Source organism: Rhopalosiphum maidis, chromosome 2 (assembly GCF_003676215.2).
Source record: "Rhopalosiphum maidis isolate BTI-1 chromosome 2, ASM367621v3, whole genome shotgun sequence".
NCBI classification, from domain to species: Eukaryota; Metazoa; Arthropoda; class Insecta; order Hemiptera; family Aphididae; genus Rhopalosiphum; species Rhopalosiphum maidis.
In genome coordinates, this window is record NC_040878.1 from 22,903,549 (window position 1) to 22,925,563 (window position 22,015).

A 22,015-nucleotide genomic window follows, 5' to 3' on the forward strand; every position below is an offset into this window, starting at 1 on the left:
AATAACAATAGCAAATGGTCAGAGACACCGACATTATATTTAGATCTTTAACGTTACAACGATAAAAATCGGCAGGTGAAAAATTATCATTTATTGTTTATACCTTACAGAATATATCCTGATTCATAAGATTAGTCCAATAATTAAAAGGACAAAATATTTCTAAATTATATAAACTGGTCGTTGTCTACATACCTTTTTTGTGTTTTTAGTCATATTTTTCATGTCCACCAATCAAAATTTCAATAACAATTCGATATTTTAGCACTAAAAAATTCAACAACAACTAAGTTGAAATTTATAGTTATTGAAATGTATCGAATAAATTCTATTATAAATCATATTTATTTATTTTTTTATTTTATAAGAAAAAACACCTGTAACACACCTGAAATATATTAGACAAAATAACATAAAAAAGCTTATATACTTGTTTACTCCTTTGGTATTTTCCAATATTTCCTATTTACATAATCTATTATATAAAATATTACATAATTTTTTAAATCAATCTATAAGGTTCCTGTTTATTCGATATCCACTAAACCATAGGTTCTCAAACTTTTTTTCATGCATCGCCCACTTTGAGAATCAAAAATTATCCATCGCCCCCTAATGTACTTAATAATTAGTAAATACATAGACTAATGCAATAATTATAAATATATTTTAACATGCTCAAGGCACAACAAAAATAATAAAATGAAATATGATAAAAAAAAAATATATATATAATTTTTACTACTATTCAATTTAGTACAATACATGTATTTATGGATAATAAAAATAATTAATGAATAAAAATGTAAAAACAATAAATAATGATAATCTTCATTTTTCAGTGATTATTAAATGTTCTATGGTTGAATGACTTATTGTAAAGCTTGGTAAGCAGCTCCAAGAGGCCAGCTTAGTTGAAAATTGTTTATATATTTCTTAAACTATAATATATAAATATTTAATTAGATTATACCACAATAATTGAAAACTTTAATAGTAAAATCTTATTATTAACGTAATATACAAACAGTGATTGGAGTATCATCAGGAAAACCAAATCCTTGTAGAAATAAGACATAAATGTAGATCAAATCGAAACATTTGAATGGATTTTTTCTATCAAATTCCTGATCAAAACATTCTGAAAACATATATACCTTATATTAGTTACTGTCTATTGACAAATTTTAAATATCCACAGTTATATAACATGTGAATATATGAATTTATATTTTATTTTACTTAATTAATTATAATAAAAATAAAAAAATTACTTTTTGCGACTTTTTCAAACTGTTGTAAAGTGACATCTCCTCCATGTTCATCTTAATGATTATATTATGTAAATTAAAATAATAGACATAAATTTAATAATATCTATGAAATGTAATGGTATTATGTTTAATTAATAACATACCAATCATTTCAGCATTTAAAGCTTGGTAGTAAAAGAAAGAAATTGCTACTATATTTTTATTTAAATGTACAGGTTCGACAGTTTCTTTAACAATATTTTCAATGTAATTTTTACAGTTTAAATAATGAAGATCAGGACTTCTTTCTGCATTTTCTGCACTATAACAATTTATTGAAATAGAAAAATAAATAGAAAATAATAGTAATACATAAAAACTTAATATCTATGATAGTCTTACATAAAAATATAGTAGTTATAATCAATAGATGTTAAACTCACACTGAACACAATTATCATTTTAACATATTAATTTACTTAAAGAAATTCTTAGTCTTTTAGAAAAACATTAAAAACTTACGTTATAGAGTAATTTATTAAATTAAATGAATAAGATACTTGGTCAGCTGTGTGTTGACATGGTGAAGTATAATTTATTTTACTATTATCTACCGATTTGAAAACTTTTGTTCGCACAGCCTTGTATCCAAAACCTAAATAACTATAATATTTTTCTACTTTAATTTTGTTAGGTGCATTAAATATAATTATTGGACTTCTATTTGTAATGTACCTTTGGTTATATAATTTTTTTGTTTTTCCCATAATCGCATACTCTTTTATAAATGAAGTATTCATTGGTATTTTTTTATCGTCAGTTGGGTAAAAGGTGATCTGTAAAGATGCACCACCTAAATCTAAAACTGCTACCGAATTTTCGAGATCCTCTAATCTCTCTAAACATAAATATGTTCTTACATTTTTAATAATAAATAAAAAATTAAAGTATATATTTATATTTTGTTATTTTACTTAAGAGATAATTAACTGTGAACCATGCAAAAAGCCCTTCATCACTACCATCCATTATTTCCACCGAATTGTCATCTACTTGAAATATTGCGCTATATTCACCGAAAATTCTTTTTACCTTAAAATATATTATATTGAGGATTTTGAGTAGGTATATTAATAATAAAATTAAAATACTTGATTAATAATTTCATCTGATTTTTCATTTAACATTCTTAAACCAGCTGTTGCTCTCAATAAAAGTGGTGTTCTAGCACAATGAGGATTTTTATTCATAAAATCTTCAGCTTGCTCTAATAAATGACGTATTATATCTTCTCTCTATGACCAACATAGTTAAGTTTAATGATTAACTTTAGACTTATTTAATATAATTTCAGTTTATTTGAACTATAATTCATTAATTTACTTTTTTTTCGTCATCAGCATATTCAGCTAAACCACCTTCTTCTCGTTTAAAAATATAGTTGTCTAGCAAATAGCTACCATCCTCTAAATAACAATTTTAATAGTTATTTTTTTATGCTTTATTATCAATTATATATCAAATATAAAAAGTTGAATATTAAATTTGTAAAAAATACGCGTTAGGCACTTTCATGACAGTATCTATACAATATTATATTTAATATCTTCCACTTAAGATTAATATTTAAAACCCATATAAATAGTGAATATTTAAATATTTATTAATAATTTAATTCATTTAAGTTTTAGATTCCGAGCAATATCATAAATAGGACTCCACATGGTAAATTACTATCACCTTCCTTTTCTGTGACCATCCTAATTTTAGCAAGTTCTATGAAGTGTTATTGACGTGTAAATTCGATTTTTAATAGCTACCTTCTTCAAAATGACCTAAATGATTAGTAAGAATCGGGAGTGGTAAACTGAGTCCTAAATAATTGGGTGACTTTGTATATTGCAATATATTATTATATTTAATTAATTGTGATTTGCATATACAACGTTGTGAATTATATAATTATTTATTAAATACAAAAAGCACATTTTTAACCACGCCAGTTGTTAACATAATAGATAATCCTAAGTCTGTAAAAGTGAGAAGGAAAATGTGCTTGGAAACTAAACCTATTATAACCAGAGACTCATTATACCTTATACCTCACCTTATACCTTTTCAAATCCGGGATTCAGTTTAGGTACCTCAAAAACGATGTTTCGGACTCAATTTACCCAGCTCCGTAAGAATAAGTCCCTCAAACTTTTTCTGAATATTTATAAATTCAGTTTCACCTGCTCACACTTTTCGATAATTTTTACCTATACTTAGTTAGCAATACCATTGCATACACGAATGGTTTTATACGTGTTCAAGAAATTATTCTCTCACCAGTTTATCACAGTAATGTATTAAGACATCCAAATTAGTTAGCTATTTATACTTCACACATATCACTATATTATTCAAATTCAATTTTTTTTTTTTGGTCTTATAGCGTATTTCTGAATGAAATAAAAATAAATACTCTTTTTAAAAGCAGCAGCTAAGACTTTAGATCCAGTACTTCCCGCATCTATAATGACTACACAATTCAATTGATGGCTTTGGTTTGATTGTTGGGTAGATGGAGCAGCATTTACTTCAACAACATTATGTAAGTATAAAATAGTAAACTGAGCTAAAATGATTAAAAAATAATTATTTAATCAATTTATAAATCTTAAAAAAAATAAATTATTTAATTTTATACTTACAATAGATTACTATGAAACGTATAATTGTTACAGTGGTTTGCATCAAATATTTACTTTGATCTGAAATATTCTATGTACAAATAAGTTATAACTAATACAAAAAACGTACATTTTTTTAAATTCTCATGAAATTTTAATGAGAAAATAAAAATTATCGGGTATAAGTGTTTGTATTTTGACTAAATAACTAATCATTTCAAATAAAAATTTAAAATATTCAAATTATTTATTTATTTTTGCTCATTAAATATGGATTAAATTATTCATTTTATTTATGATTATCAGCATAATATAGTTTACACATTTTACATGACAAATATGCATTATACAAAGTTAAAAAGATCATAATAAATTAAATGCTTCTTGACCGCTTAGCATTAAATTTCCTTATTTTGTAAAAAATGTCATTTTCTACATACCTTTTTCATGTTTTTTTTTTTAACTTTACACCAATCAAAACTTCAAACCTTCAATAATAAGTCGATATCTGTACAACGTTGAATAACTCGCACAATTAAAGTATAGGTACGTCGTTATTAGATTGTTACAAATGAATGAGATCATATTAAAATTATTGTATTTATAAACGGTACATTTTTAGTAAAACAAACACAAATACACCTGAAATTGCGATATATTCTTAAATATGAGGTCATAATATACTAATCTAAGTCTCCCAATATAATACTTTATAATAATTGTAGATTTTAATGAATTTATAAAATATAATGTATATTAAATTATGAGCAAATAGCAATGGTTGTATGAATTAACAGCAATATATGTTTTTTTTATTTGTATGCTTATCATCGCCTTTTGGAATAGGTATTTAAATATGCACCAACATTTTCTACTTTAATAGTAATTTCTAGTAAAAAATTGAATTGAATTGACTCCAGTAATTATCAAAATAACCCGCAAAAAATAAAATATATGGAAATTCGGGAATTTTGGGGATAACTTTTTATTAACTTGTTTTCAGAAAATTCGATTTAGTAAAATTTAAAACAGCGTCACGTTACTTTATTTATCATTTTTTTATAGGTTTATAGATTTTTTGAAGTTGTTTTTTGTTAATTAAAATATGTAGGCTCGAGGAAAAAGCTTAAAAATCGAAATAATAACATAATCTAGGATAATTTTGATTAAAATTTGTAATTAAAATGGTCATAAAATACATAAAGTATTTTATTTTTGTTAACACCAAAAACAAATACATAAATTCAGAGATATTATTTTGTAAATGCCATAATAACAATATTAATTCAAGAAAACGAAATTAAAAAAATTATAATTTTAGGTGTTATACGGGTGGTAAAAATAAATTTAACTTTAAAAAAAATCATAACGCATACGAGTCCGCGTTAAGTGAGACATTTTATGTCTTTACTTTCTTACCTATACGTCATATGATGTATAGGTAGGAAAGTATGACGTATAACGTAAAGTCTATGACGTTAAGTAAAATAAAGACACGACTGTTGCCGTTATAAAATTATTTTAATTTATATATTAACAAGTTACATTATTAGGAGACGTAACGCTAAGTAATGGTCGGTGGTGTGTAAAGTAGGATACTTAAGCAAGCGTTTGTACATTAGATACGTTTCTCGTGAAGACACCGTCAACCACGATGTAGAGAAAAGAAGGTGATAACACTTCATGAAAAAAGCGGCACGATTTTTGACGGCACAAATTTAGTTAACATAAATACCGCCAGGCACCGCCACATTACTCGAAGGCCGGTCACATTTACTATTTTAATGCATTGAATATGACTTTATAATAAAATATGAAATTTAATAATAATTAATAAAATTTAATATTATTGTCTACATTTCATAATTTATATGAAATATGATTATATCATACTAGCAAGTTAAAATAAAGAAAAATGTTATATATAAGCACCAATTTAATAAAATAAATATATAGACTTCCAAACTCCAGTCATCACAAACAGTATTTAAAATAAAAATCATCTCCCAATATTGTTCCAAATTTATTAGATTTATTGTAAGAACTATGACTGTCCATTTAAACGTTTGTTATTGACTATTGAGTTAATGAACAATAATTTATATTTTTATTAAAATTTTAATAAGTAAATTCACTAATAAAAAATTCCAAATAAATGTTTTGTATCAGACTGTAAATCAGGATATTCTAGTGGAAGTGAAAGAAAAATGATAATATTGTTTCAAGCTCCAAAGGTACAAAGACCACAATAGGCACAAAAAAAATTATATGATTATTTTAAAATTTAATGTAGATAATTACTAAATAGTTCCACAATAATGTATTATTATATGGTACTAATAATTTATACTATGATCAATTATTTGTGCACAGAATCATTTTAAGTAATTTTTAAGATACTAATATTATTACTTTAAATATTATAATTTAAAATAAAAATTATTAATACTATTATATTATAGTATTAATTATATAATACTTTTATAACTTTTAGCTTAATTTAAGATAAACACTTAATTGATCATTTTTTTTTTTAATTTATTAATTATAGTTACTATAAATAATAAATAACTATTATGTACCTACATGTTAATTAAATTTTAAACTTTTGTAAAAATGTATAATATACTAATTTTTCTTTATTATATTATATTCCTATAACATATTTAAGTATAAGTCTTATCAACTGATTGGGATATAATTATAATTTTAATTAAATAACACACTTGTTTATGTTAATAATAATAAACCTAGTTTATTAACGTCATATTTCGAATGTGTATATACACCTAACCCGGGGTCTCCATGGCAACCGTGATATCCATAGCAACCGTGGTATCCATAGCAACCGTGGTATCCATAGCAACCGTGGTATCCATAGCAATTACGTAACGCTTTTCGTGGACACTTTTTCGTGACGGTTTTTTATTTTAATGTGCCAAAGCAAAGACATAAAATGTCAAAAATGCACATATAGTTACTATAAATCTAAAAGCTACAGCTCTCCATTATATAATTATACCGATGTAGAATATCTATACAAATAAAACATTTACATCATTTTAAAAAATTTTTAAATATGACCTATGTTAAATAAAGAAATAATTATAGACATGATTGTCATCAATTGATAATATTTTACTTTTTATATTTGAATTACTTCTTGTAAAATATAATATGCACTATCGACAATTAATTTTTGTATTTATTTTTATCTTAAATAAATACCATTTATACGTACTTGGGAATTGTAAATTTCTATTTATTAAATTAACGAGATGGAATAAAATAAAAATTAAGACTACCTACCTAATGTTAAATTAAGTTATTTATACGCAATTTCATTATACACAGAAATAATTTAAACATAATAGGTAACACTAATGACATATCACTGTATCATTAACCTCACCAAAGTATAATTCATATTATTATCAGCATTATTATTTAGATACATTTAAACATTTTTGAAAAGTTCAAAAACAAATTTAAGTAGATTTTTACTGTTTTTATTTTAAACCATTGTAAAAGATAGTCTATTTATAAGTTATATAATATTACTATGTTAGTATTATTAATGTTGAAAAAACAACATTAAAATAATTGCATTGTATTTCGAATATTACAATTACTGACTTTTCGATTAATTTAAATATTGTTTAAACTGATAAGTTCTACTAATATGTACTTAGTTAGTAGTTATAAATTTTTAGTTACTTTCTGCAACTACATAAAATTCTTAAATGGTTATATCTCCTCCAGTTGTATCCATTAAAAGTCATATCATGCGGATTAAACCAGTCACATTTAAATGGCTTGAACATAATAATACCACTAAAATTTGATACATAACTATGAATTTTAACATATCAACAAGTGAACAAGATCAGCATCTAAAGCTCGGTCGTAAAAAAAGAAATCGCTGTTAAATATTGATTAAAGGTTACATGTTTGGTAGTTTATTTTAACAATAAATTCAATAGAATTTTATACAATTTAGGTAATGTATATTAAGATTTCTTTCTCAATGTTCTACTTTTATTTTCATGTTACCATCAATTCAAAACCTAAATAACTAAAACAGTTTTATTTAAATTTGTTTAGTATAATATCTATAATATAATTAATGAACTTTTACTTTACCTTTATAATGATCTTATTTTTCCCATTATTGTACACTGCTTTATACAATTTGTGTCCTTGGTGATAATTTGGTCATCAGTTGAAAAACAATAGGTGATTTCACTATCTCAATCGAAAGCAGTTACTGAATGATTCAAATAGTTACTAAACATATACACATTTTTATAATTTATTAATGAATAAATATAAAAAGTATAATTTGATATTTTACCAATGACAAAGTTAACTGTGAACCATATTATAAAGGTCTTATCATTACCAATTTACCATCCATCGTAACTACTGAATTGTCATCTACTTTAAATGTTTGTCTACATTTATTGAAAATATTTTTCAAGTAAGGATAAACCATAATTAAAGAGTAAAAGTAAATAAATAAAACATTAAATGATTGATAAATTTTCCGTATTTTTCTTTTAACAATCTTAGATCGGTTGTTATTCTCAATAAAATTGTTTTTTTCTACGTACAGAATATTTTTCATAGAGTCTTTAGCTATTTCTAAGTTCTAATAATATTACGTATTTACCATTCTTTTATAACAAACATGCATAGTTTTATAAATTAAGTAAAGACTTGATTAATTTAGTTTCTGTTTATTGAAATCATAACACAGTTGTACCATAATAACACCCAGTATTATATCGTTAAAATATTAATTTTTAAACCTGTGTTACACCAAAGTTGAACTACTTTCAAACAAATGTAATACGATTTTTCTGATAAGTAAGTTGAAGGTCTAGCAATATTCTAAAATAATAAAAATATATTGACATTCTTTTAAATTTCCAAATTTTAGCTTTATATTTTTACAATAATAATAATTTATTTTCTAAAGATTTTAATTATTTTATTGTAATATAAAAATATAAATGTACAAACTTGAAAATAAAAACTTTTTTCTATTTCATAATCATTGTTTTTTATTCAGAATTAAATATTCAAAATGCTTCACTAATTTTAAGCTATTTATACCATCACTATCTATCAATATTCACACTGTACTGTACTTATATGTATTATACATCTGTATCAAAATGATACAAGTTAATTAAAATAACATGTGAGTATATGGATTTAACATTATAATAATTAATAATATAATATAAAAATTCAATGCTTTTTTCAAAAATGAATTCAACATACAATTTCTCTAATTTATAATAAATTATAAAATATCTTTATAAATGATGTTTGACTCACTAAAATACAAATACTGACCTCACTCAGAATCAGATTATTTTTTGTATACGATTACCTGTGATTGACTTTAAACTTAAAATATTAAGCTAATATGAATAAAAGTAAAACTTGAAACTATACTATACAGTAAACTAAATTTCATAGCTGTAAGTATCTATCATTATTATAATGAATTAATAAGAAACTAAAATGTAGTTCTTAATTTCCAATCTTATTTTTTAATAAATAAAAAAATATCACACATAAATCAATAAAAACTCAAAATTTAAAATACCACAAAAGAATCCAATATTTTTATAAACTACATCATGTTTATAAATACAAATGTAAATATTAGATATAAAAGACCAGAATTATACATTTTTGAATAACAATAAAAAAAAATTACAGTTTATCAACAAATGTCTAAACCGAGGCTGTTGTTCGTGCTTAGTTGTCAGAGACAATTATTATTTTTAAAAATTAAAAAATAAAAGTTTTTTTATGTCATTAATGTATGTGTCTGATTGTCACCTCTATTTTAAGATTCAGCACTAATAATTATTTCATCGAATATCCTCATAACTACCAAATAATTACACAAATGTAATAAATGTGAATCGTATATAAGTGTTTCATCATCAGTGTTTGTACGTATTCTATTAACGATGATCACGTACTCTTGTCGTTGAAACTACCTTTTTAATAACGATATACGTGCTTACAAGTATGACGTAAAATATTTATTAATAGAAGTGAATAATATTAAATGTTTAAGCAAATGTGTACTTATCCAGATATCTACTTCCAATTTAAAAATTTCATTTATTACTGGTGTATTTGAAAATGTGATGCTTTCTTAACGATTTTTTTAATTTGGTTGGTAGACTTTAAGGAACCTGACTATTATGCATAGCGTATATTTATTTTATTGTAGAGAGCGCTCGTTGCTAAAATATTGTGGAGTTAAATAATTGCTGAAGTCAATTTAAGCTTTAAGCAGACTTGGTTGTTTATTAAAATACAAGTTGCTGTGGACTTCTTTATATGTCCCTATCCTCCCGATCTTCTCCCGATTGTCTGAGACCAGATGTCTTAGGTCCCATGATTTGATCAACACCTTTATAGTGATTCTCATATTTGTGAATACATATATGCCATAATTAAAATTTGAGTTGCGCCTTATTCGGTAGATGGGATAGAATATTCCAATATTATAATATATTTTTATAATATTTAACTTTTAATCAATTTCTTAGTAACTAATATAAACACGATCCGATCTTATAAAAATGATATATTTGTAGCTATAAATTGTGGATTGTTAAACCAGAAATACAATACGTGATGTGATTTAGTCATCGATTCTTCGGATAACCAGTTAGTTTTAAAATCGTACAAGAACGTTAACCAGTCTTTGGTTATACGGGTACTTAATCTTAACTGTAATTTTTTAACGAAACAATATATTCCAAAGAAGTGTTGAGAATTGAGATTCCATTACATTATTTACAAAATCGAATTGTATTAAATTTATGTTTAAAAAATATATCTCTACTCGGTTATCTATTTTCAATTTATTTATTTTTTTATTAGTATAGCTTAGTTTAAAGTATGTTCATCTCTTAACTTTTGTCTTATTCCCCCTTATTCACAGTTCTCCTATAATGCTAGCTGCAACTAGCTAGCTAGCTAATGATAGCTATTGGTGTCGAGAGAACATTTACTTGTACACTGAGCTCTTTAGGAGTCACATATACTGTTTCGCGGTATATGATCTTTTATTCTTATTGGTTAAGTAGTTAAATTCCAAGTTGGACATCAGCTCGAGTATTATATGGTAAAAACTATAAAACGTTGTCTTTCTCTAATACGGTATTGCAACTAAACGATAAACATGAAGGTTTTTATGTTAATAATATTATACTTAGTAAAGTACTGATTAAACTTACCGATAAACCTAGTACCATTATTTAACTTACTAACTTAAATAATATGTTAACATAGCATATTTTACATATTTTACTCTACTGGTAGCTTATTTAGTAGCAATGCACGAAACTAACGGAGATGGAAACGAAACTACTTCTGCACACATATGTAGTAGACCAAAGGATAATTACTATGAATTTCGTAAATTAATTAAGCCGAATGTATTTACTTATGTAATAAACAAATAAATATTGAAGTATTGGCTGATAATTCAAACCTTGATAAATATAGATTAAATCGAAACATTTGAAAGAGTTTCTTTCATCAAAACCCTTCTTAGAAAAATTACAATATCATATATTGTTTACTGGCACATTATACATAATTATACACTGTAGTGAACCTCTATACAGGAACCACAAATAATGTTAACTTAGCACATAACTGATCATTGCGGCAGTCGTACAAGTGTTCTCTACATAAAAAAGCATCGCTAGTCAAGCTAGACAACGACGACATACATAACTACTTTGCTCAATAATCAATAAATAATATTTAAATTACTTAAATAAAATAAATGTGCTACCATAAATTATAATAAAACCACTATAATTCATACAATATTTAATCAGAACCAAGTGATATAACATACGTTAATTGAACAAACCAAATAAGAAAATTGGGCGTTATATTGACTAAAATTGATAAAAATCTAGAATTGTAAAACTTGAAGCCGAACCTACTGCATTACCTGACACAACCAAACTTCATGCCGACGTTTTCAACGAGCTCCAAGACCGTTCTTTAAGAAAAAAAATATCTTAATCTTTAACGTTTCCGAATCTTATAAAAACAAAAATAACAACAACTCTATTGTTTACCTCTTTCAATTTCGTATATTTCATCAGTGACAAAAAATGTTCACATTTTTCTGGATTGAAAAGGTTATCAATGTGAACACTGCAAATTATAGTGCAATGTTTTAATCTCTTAGAAAAATAATGAGGAAAACGAATTTTGTTATCGGCTACAAAAACGGTATTCCAACTTGTACCAAATACTCCTAACCTTCGATTACTAATATTATACTAATTTTATCGGTAATAATAAAAATATTAATTTCATTTATTACGGAAGAAAATGTTTAACTTACATGTTAAATATATCAGTGGAGTACGATTTGTGTATTTTATCTTTTTGGGTATACGATTGCGCGCAGTGCAGGAATAACAAAGAACATGGTTTTAACTTTTTTTTTTCTATTTACCTTTTCTTTTCTATCATTGTAAACCATATTTCAACCTGTTTTGTATATGTAAAAAAGGGCCTAGCCCGTATATTCTAATAAATAAATAAATGTAGGTTCATTCGTTATTTTTATACTATGTGTTCAAAAAGTGTGTAAGCCCTTTAATTCAATATCGTATACATATTGTGATATCTACATAAATCAATAATAACATGTATAACACCGATAATCACGTTTATTATGTAAAATATTGGAAAACCTCATTAATTATAATTATTATAATTTATCAATCTCAATTAGTTTAATTCTAATGCCCCTTTCCAAAATTTTTGAACACCTACGTCTCACATATAGGATACCTACTGTTTAATTTATATGGACTATATTAGTACCAAAATCAAATTTTTAATCATAAACTACAGTCAACTATTGATATAATAATATTTATCACTTGCTAAATTGAATAATAATTTAAAGATATCACATAAATTAATACAATTAAAAAAAAAAAAAAACAACACGCTTTATCAAGTACAGTTATATACGACAAAATGATACATTGATAAATTTTAAATAGTATGCATTATAGTAAAAATTTGAAAATTATAAATAAAAATAATAACGGTATTCTTCATTTTCAGCAATTGACGATGTTGTACGTTTAAAATTCGTCTATTAAATGTTCATAAGCAGCTCCAAGAGCCCAGCTCAATTCAATATCACCAATGAATTTATCCAACTAAAATATTGAATAAGTTAGTAACTTGAGTAGTAAAATTATTTGAACTTATTGATATAATATACAAACAGAAATTATAGAATCTTTAGTAATACCCAATCCTTGATGCAATAATATAAAAATATAGAGCAAATCGAAACATTTGAATTGGTCGCTTTCATCAAAATCGTTTTTAAAACAGTCTTAAAAAATATATACCTTATATTAGTTGCTGATACATTGAAAATATACATGTAATATCAAAATTAATTTAAATTATGCATGTATAAATTAATACTACTAATACTTAGTTATAAATAATAACAATTTACCTTTTGCAGCTTCATCAAATCGTTCAATACGTATATTTTGTCCAGTCTTCTCTATTAACAAATATATTACGATGTGAATTAAAATAATAGACATAAACTTAATAATATCAACAAAATGTAATAATAGTATGTTTAAATTTGAACATACGTATGAGTTGAGCGTTATAAGCCACGTCGTAAAAAAAAGAAATCGCTATTACTGAATTGATTGATTTATCTTTCAGTTCTCCCACAGTTTTTACAACTATAGGTTGAATAGCGGCCCAACATTTGTTGTAATTTTCAATACTATGAGTACTTAAATTTGCACCGCTAAAGTGAGAATATAAGTAACAATTAATTGCAGTAAATTATAAAATAACACTCAAACATAAATACATTATATCTATGATCTCTTTTACTTTATAGATTATACTAATAATATTAACAAATGTAACATTCGTAATTCGTATACGACTTATTTATATATTTATATTTATAGTGACTACATTAAGTTAAAACAATTTTTAATCATTGAAAAAAAACTTACGTTATAGAATAATTTTTTGAACTAAATGTATATGATAATGTTCTAGTTGTGTGGTGGCATGGAGATATGACATTTAATATATTATTTTCATTTATAGGTTTGAAAATCTTGGTTCGCATTTCCATCAAACCAAAACCTAAATAACTAAAACATTTATTTTTAACTTTATCTAGTATAATTAAATTAGTGGAGTCTATTTTTATTACCTTTGATTATAAAAATGTCTTCTTTTCCCCGTAATTATACGTTCTATCACATATTTTGTATTATAGAAGAAATGATGTAAGTTATAATTAGGTAAATAATAGGTGACCTGTAAAGATCCGCCGCCTAAATCTAAAATTGTTTCTGTACTTTCAAAATCCTGTAAATTGTCTAAACATAAATACATTTTCATTATTTATTCATAAATAAATAATTAAAGTAATATCTTATAGATGTACTGTTATTTTACCAAGGAGATAATTAACTGTGAACCATGCAAAAAGCCCTTCGTCGTCACCGTCCATTATAGCTACTGAATTTTCATCTACTTGAAATACTTTGCTATATTCATTGAAAATATCTTTCGCCTAAGAATAAATCACACTTGAGGATTTTGAATACATTAATAATTAAATAAAAATACTTGATTGATTATTTCATCGCGGTCTTTTTCATTTAACAATCTTAAACCAGCTGTTGCTTTCAATAAAAGTGGTGTTCTACCACAACGAGGATTTTCATTCATAAAATCTTCAGCCTGCTCTAATAAATTACGTATTATATTTTCTCTCTATGACCAACATAATTAAGTTTAATGATTAACTTTAGACTTATTTAATTCAATTTCTGTTTATTTGAATCACAACAAATATTCTACTTACTTTTTGTTTGTCGTCAATAAATTGAGATAAACCACCTTCTGTTCGTTGAAAAATATAGTGGTATAGTTCAAAATCTATATATTTAAATAAAAATAGCAATAATTATTGTTGTATACATGTTAACAAAATCTAAATAAATTATAATATGACGGTGGTACAATCTCCATGGCATACGTACAAGACACTTACAGTTATAATAGACTATGTAAACAATAATGTGAAAGAATATTAAGTAAAACCAGTGTCTATAATATAGGTATTGAATATTTTAAATAATTACTGTTTAAATTAACTGGCCTCATCCGTAAGAATAGTTTTGAAAGAAATTTTAAATTTATGCATAATATATATATATATATATTAACATAATATTATTTAACCAAACTAATTTAATTTTTGTGTTAAATAATTTTTTTCATAAATTTTTAATTCCTAAATACCCATTAAGTTCGTAATTTTGATATAATTTTTTCATTATATTCGAAAATAAATCTTTTGTTTCTAAAAAGATGTTTCTTTCATAACCTTGTTTTTCCATTAATAATTTTCATGTAATGTAATTTGTATGTACAAAATCTTGTAATATATCTTATATCATTTTCGATTTGAAACTAATTGTAAATACATATTCGAATTATTGAAAATAGTCCAGTAGGTAGTTTCTAAGTATATTGAAGACAAAAATAAAGACGAAAAAACAAAGAAATATTAATTTATACATATAGAATATACAAAGATTAATACTTTAAAATAATTTAATGTATTACATTTTGGATTTAAACTTTAAAGCATATTAAACGATTTAATAAATTTATAAAAATTTGAACTTCAAACGCATATATAAAAAAAGCAATTATTTTTTTATTTCTAAATTTATATAACAACAACTTATGAAGAAGCTTCTATTATATTATTAAGCCTTAATACCAAAAATTAAAAGAGGTTTTTAAAAATCAAATGAATACAAATAAAAATAAATTGCTTAAAACGTTTTTAGATAAACTTAGTTGTTTGTTTTTTAATTATACTGACTATAGAGAATTTAAAAAATTTCAAAAATTATCATGAATAGTAAAACAGTTAAATATAAAAATGTTTAATTCAAATGTTCCAATAATAATTAATAGAAAGAAATAAACACTGTAAAAGCTTTTTGCAGAAGATGATGGGAGCATTCGCTACTAATTTTCAGGTGCCTTCACTAATTATCCAGTTCGAATGCTTTATCTGTGCTGAACTGAAAGCCTATCTTATTTAATACATGATTATACAAATTTATTATTTATAGCCATCCTAGTCTTACTACAGCGTATAAAACATAATTGATAAAAAATATTTCAAACTTTTATGAATAATATTTTTTAAATAACAACAAAATACCTAAAATAAAATGATGAAAAATCATAATTTTTTTTTGGAAATCTTTAGATATTCATCTATATAGAGTGGGCCACGGAAATAGGGACAAAAATAGATGGTTTTTCTCAACGTTTAATGTGGGTAAGAAAATCTAGTAAAGCTCATTCGATCCGTTAAATAATGCTATTTAATTATCACTATGGCACAGGAAAGTGTGTTTATCATGTATTTGTGTACGATGCATTTGTAAAAATCAAAGAATCGGTAGTTAAGGTGCAGCGCACATTCAGACTTCATTTTAGGGTCGTAATTAGTAAGTTTTAGCTGTTGAATGATTGATAACTTATATTTTATAACAATGAAACTTCAACACACGGCTGATGATACATCATCGAATGGAAGAACGAGGAATTTGAAGAGCCTGAGCTTGTTTGCGCACCGAACGTGTTGGGACTTAGAATAACAGTTGCTCGTACCCTCTCCGTTATTACGGTACGTTTGGGATCAGGTGGTTTTTTTATTAACTATCCTAGGTTAGGTTCTCGTTGTTCTAGAACTATCAACCCACCTCAGTAGTATGAAATAGCCGGTTCTAGATCCTCTCCGCTTCATCTCCCCGCCCTCCTCTCAACACCCTAAACCCTTCCCTTCACCCAAGTTCCCGGCCAATGTACGTCATGGTCCCAGCCGCGGACCGCTAGTGGCCGGCCAGCGCGACTGGTGGCCCACTAAGCTTTTCCCCGCTGCAACTTCCCAGCCTATGTGTACGGCCGGTCGGTCATCGCCCTAACCCGGCCCATTCATATCACGGGGTCCGCCATTCCCCGCACGTGGCTCCCCACCCACCCATTATATATATATACGCCATCTGCGCGTCATTATGGTGGATCAGCTGTATATAGTCTATACTATAGTATAGTACAGTATATTTATTTAATATAAACGGACGTGAGTCCTAAAACATAATACATAATAATATTAACATTAACATTCTGTGTAAAAGAACACATTAATACGTAAAACATAATTTATAGTTTCTACTTAAAATTAGAAAATGAATAAAATAATAATGCTAAAGTAGATATAGAATACAAATCAAATATAATCAAAGACAAAAGTATTACCTGTAGTCATAAGAAGGTTATCAGGAGGTTCAAGCTGTAATTTTTTGTTGAAAAAAGTGAATAAAAGGATTTTAGATCTCTAGAATTATGGTAATTAATTTTAAAACGGATTAAAGAGAGAATTTCAAGACAATCTATTGAACCTAATATTAGTTTTTGTAAAAATTTAGAGAGTAAAAGTGTACGACGGTCAGAGAGTAGAGAAATATTAAGAAAATTTAAAACATTATATGTGCCGTGGACAGGTCTGTCTATGTTAAATTTAAAAGAGATAAAACGTAAAAAATTATTTTCAACAGATTCCAGCGTAAGAGCTTATTTCGACGAACTATTTATCCAGATGAGGGGGCAGTACTCTAGATTAGAACGGACAAGAGAGAAGTAGAGGATTTTTAAGGGAATAGGATCTGAAAATGCAGCAAAAGTACGTTTAATAAACCCTAAGTTACGAAAAGCTTTATTTTTAATCATTTCAGTATGTAGAGAAACATCGCTTGTGGTTGTCGAACGTTAGGTGATTTCGGATCACGTGACCTCTAATCCTTTGCTCGTATGATAGCTGTGTTCTCGATGTCGTACGCGTAAGATTTAGCGCGTAACGCCGCAAACTCATACATTGTGCGCGCTCCGGTTTCGTCTTTCATCTTTGAGAAAAAGCCTTTCATGACTTTTAATGGATGGGTCGGATATAATCGATAGAATATTCCCCATCAACGAGTAAATACGACGTAAAAAATCAGTTGACAAGCATACGAACCGTGATGTTGTAATTATTTGTATAGATACGTTGAAATCATTAAATGGATCGAGTCCGATGTTGATAGACTTGCGGGCGGTAAAGTCTATGGTGAAATTATAGTGGTATTGATTAAATCGGCTGGTGACTGTGTCGTGCGGACGTGACGTATTAACATCTGCTAGTTGCACACTGAGTTGCGTCATTTGTATTTAATTAATGATAAAAACAAGATTTAACTTTAAAACGAAACAAAACACACACACACACTTACTGAACGTTAAACAGCTACACTTGCAATGATCTATATTCTAACAAGCGTGTCACGATGCGATTAAATAATTATCTTAGTTAATAGATCATCCGCACCTCCGCGGTACGCGCTAATATCTTGCGAAGTATAAACTAATATATAATTATTATTTAATATTAGTATATTACCAATAAAATCTGTATATTAAGCATATTCTAGAGAATATACGTATAGACTGCCTACCCTGATAAACACATTTGTATGAAATTTATAATAAAATGGGATAAAAACCATACAAAACACACACTTACTGAACGTTAAGCAGCTGCACTTGCAATGATCTGTGATTAGTATATATTTTAGCACGCTTGTCGTGAATGCAAGTAAGTTAAAAGATCATCCGTGGAACGCGCTAATATGTTGCAAAAGTATTTAATAAAGCATATATATATATGTATAAGTATTATTTAATATTATATAAAAAAAAAAAAAATCCGACCTAATATCGTATATAATATATAGAGTATATAAATAACATATATAAAGTATAGACTATACTATACTATATAGAGTATATACATGGTATATGAAAAGCATATACTATACTGTTCAGCAGAAGTCCCCAATTAATATTTTTGAAGGGCCACATTAGAGATATGAAAATTTTTCACGGACCATCAAAATTCTAAGTACATATTTACGTTATTTAAAAACCAATAATATTTATCAAAAATAATAATTTGCAATAATAACACATGTAATGTTGTCGTAATATGAGTTGTTTATTATTTGTCTGCGGACGGGATAAACTGTGTTCGCGGGCACTATGCGACCCGTGGGAAGTTGCGACGGGTGAAAGCTTAGTGGGCCACCAGCCGCGCTGGCCGGCCACTAGCTGTCCGCGGCCGGGGCCACGACGTACATTGGCCGGGAACTTGGGTTCAGTGATGTACACAATCTGGGAAGCTAGGGGAGGGTTTAGAGAGCGGGAAGCTGGGGGACGGGGAAGCCTGAACCCGATTCGCGTGACGTACATAGGCTGTAAAGTTGGGGGAGGGGAAGGGTTTAGGGTGCTGAGTGGAGGGCAGGGAGGTGAAGCGGAGAGGATCCAGAACCGGCTATTTCATACTACTCACCTCGTAATTGTTTACCAATTGGGAACAATACCGCGACGTGCAACGCCGAAGTGAAGTCTGAATACGCGCTGCACCTTAACTACCGATTCGTTGATTTTGACAAATACGCCGTATACAAATATGCGGTAAGCGACACTTCCCTGTGCCATAGTGATAATTAAATGTCATTATTTAACGGATCGAATGAGATTATCTAAACCTTCCTACTCACATAAAACGTCGAGAAAAACAGTCTATTTTTGTCTTTATTCCAGTGGTCAACTCTGTATATATATATAATGTCTGTAGACATAAACTGAATTCTGGTGTGTCCGTATACTTTCCTCAGAGCAATTTTTTGAACACTATGCTTAATCAATAAATTTAAATTTAACACGTCACCCAGTACACTTAACATACATTTTTCACCAAAACCGCTACAGCAAAACATCACCTCCAGAGTAGATCTTTTAATAAAGATTTTCTTAAAAGCTGTAGCTAATATTCTAGATCCAGTACTTCCTGCATCTATAATAACTGCACAATATAAATGACCTTTTCGATTTGATTTTTGTACACTTGCTTCAGCATTTACTTCAACAATAATCTGTTGGTATATTAAAGTGAACTGAACTAAAATGATTTAAAAATAACTATTTAATTAATATAATTAATAAAGAAGTAAATGTATCTAATTTTATACTTACAATAGATTATCATGAAATGTATCAATGCAACGATAATGTACAGTAAATATCTTCTTTGATTTAAATCAGATTTTAATGTATTATTATTATATTCTAAAATATTCTGTAAACAAATAATTGCAGGTAATATAAAAATAATAACTTTATAAAATGACAACTAAGTTTAATTTTTAAACAAAATACTAAGCGATACAATAAGAATGTTTGGGTATAGTGTTTATATTTCAGTAAAATACTTTAACTTTGAATATTATATAGTTTCATGAAAAAAAGAATTTTTCAAATTTTCAAATTATTTATTTACAGTAAAACTCATTTAAGACGCTTTCCAGCATAACACTTTAATATGTGTCTCTATTTAATCGGATAAGACGATATTTTGTTAAGGAAATAACTCAGATAACGATAAAGTTTTGTAATAATTATATGAGTTGATAAAAATAGGAATTAATAAAAAATGTTCGTCTATGTTAATAAAATAGAAAACTTCCATGCTAAATGTTTTCTCGTAGTCCCAAGCAAATAAAATGAGATGGTTATAAATTAATACCCATAGATTAAAAATAATAATAATTGAAATGCATATGTATAAATGTAATTATTTTTTAATTAACTTCAATAGAAAAATAATTATAATTGATTTATAAATTTATTACCTGTTTAGTTATATTCAATAATAAGATAATAATAAATACCTACATATGCAAATAAACTTTATTTTTTAACTAAGTACTTAATTTTGTTTCCAATATTTCCCGCATACGACGCTTTCCTGCTTGAGACGTTCTAGAGAGTTGGTCCCTCAAAGAAACTCTTATTGTATTTTTATACCTCGAGTTTGACACTGTTTGTACATAAATATTAATCAAAGAACTTCTCAATCGTTCTATAGACAAATTACAGAAAGTATTCGAAAATACAAAAATTATTGAGTATCGAATGATGTACTCGTATAATAGGTAATGTAATATGTTATATTAATATAGATAACTAATGCCCAACATCTGACTCTTGTGATGAAAGCATGGCATCTCACTAAGTAATATTATAGAACTAATAATGTACTTAACATATAATTGAAATTATGTAATAATATAATAATGGGCTGCACGAAGTAACTAAAGTGTGTGACCCACACGCATTTTAAAGTAATCGGGAAGATTAAATACGAACATGATTTTTCTTATCCACTAATGATATTTCTGATATACCTAACTTATGAAACCTTATTGAATTAATCATTATTCATATAACTTGCTTTAGATAAAATTGTTTATTATATACAAAATCGTCGTATGAAATTTAAAAATTTTAAATATAGATTTTATGAAATCCTAAAAATAGAAATCATAAGCATCAAATCTGCTTATATCAAAAACATCGATATCCACATACCTTTTTCATATTTGTAGTCATGTTTTTCATGTGAACTTTTCACCAATCAACAATTCAATATTTTTATATTAATAACACTAAGTTTATATACGTCGTTATTGCAATGTAGTGAATGAATGCGATTATATATTGTGATTGTTTATAATTTATACGCTAGTACATCAAACACCAATAAATAAACAAAAATAAAAAATACCTGAAATATCAAGGTATATGAGATCATATAACAACTTGGTTCTAGTTTTTTGATACTTTTATAAATATGTTCGATTCACCCAAAGTACATTAATCATTAATCAAATGTGATTAATGAGTCATATATTATTATTATTATTATTATATATATTATTCGTTTTTCATATACTATTTTAACATACTTATAATAGTAACTCACTCGACGTGTACAATAGAACGGTGCCCATATCACTTACCTACTTTTTTTTTGTA

At 26.4% G+C, this 22,015-nt stretch overlaps 2 protein-coding genes across 3 annotated transcripts; both read right to left on the minus strand.

Moving 5' to 3' along the window:
• Positions 1-784: 784 nt before the first annotated feature.
• LOC113554506 (ectonucleoside triphosphate diphosphohydrolase 5-like) lies at positions 785-4,482 on the minus strand. Of its 2 annotated transcripts, none has more exons than XM_026958387.1 (12): positions 4,369-4,482; positions 3,950-4,019; positions 3,721-3,873; positions 2,637-2,719; positions 2,405-2,548; positions 2,228-2,345; positions 1,989-2,151; positions 1,776-1,916; positions 1,418-1,575; positions 1,275-1,325; positions 1,029-1,141; positions 785-941 (listed from the first exon to the last, which is right to left on the minus strand). In XM_026958387.1, exons 1-12 carry the CDS (start codon positions 4,375-4,377, stop codon positions 873-875), a joined length of 1,272 nt encoding a protein of 423 aa, XP_026814188.1. In that variant the 5' UTR covers positions 4,378-4,482; the 3' UTR covers positions 785-872. The 2 variants fall into 2 exon arrangements, with proteins under 2 accessions (XP_026814188.1, XP_026814189.1); XM_026958388.1 differs by having other exon boundaries at positions 3,950-4,009; positions 4,369-4,423.
• An 8,613-nt stretch (positions 4,483-13,095) lies between these two features.
• On the minus strand, positions 13,096-21,589 carry LOC113551123 (ectonucleoside triphosphate diphosphohydrolase 5-like). The gene is made up of 10 exons (XM_026953166.1): positions 21,569-21,589; positions 19,887-20,073; positions 14,880-14,953; positions 14,642-14,788; positions 14,468-14,585; positions 14,220-14,388; positions 13,633-13,796; positions 13,485-13,535; positions 13,243-13,274; positions 13,096-13,173 (listed from the first exon to the last, which is right to left on the minus strand). The coding sequence occupies exons 1-10, from the start codon at positions 21,587-21,589 to the stop codon at positions 13,096-13,098; spliced, it is 1,041 nt and encodes a 346-aa protein (XP_026808967.1).
• Between the last annotated feature and the right edge of the window lie 426 nt (positions 21,590-22,015).

Coding starts and splice junctions, on each gene's coding strand:
- LOC113554506 (XM_026958387.1), bottom strand. Junction 2,549..2,636: donor ATGCTGATGACGAAAAAAAA/GTAAATTAATGA, acceptor TGTTGGTCATAG/AGAGAAGATATAATACGTCA. Junction 1,576..1,775: donor TTAATAAATTACTCTATAAC/GTAAGTTTTTAA, acceptor AAATTGTTATAG/TGCAGAAAATGCAGAAAGAA.
- LOC113551123 (XM_026953166.1), bottom strand. CDS start 21,589: ATGACTACAAATATGAAAAAG. Junction 14,586..14,641: donor GCGATGAAATAATCAATCAA/GTATTTTTATTT, acceptor ATTTATTCTTAG/GCGAAAGATATTTTCAATGA. Junction 14,389..14,467: donor CACAGTTAATTATCTCCTTG/GTAAAATAACAG, acceptor ATTTATGTTTAG/ACAATTTACAGGATTTTGAA.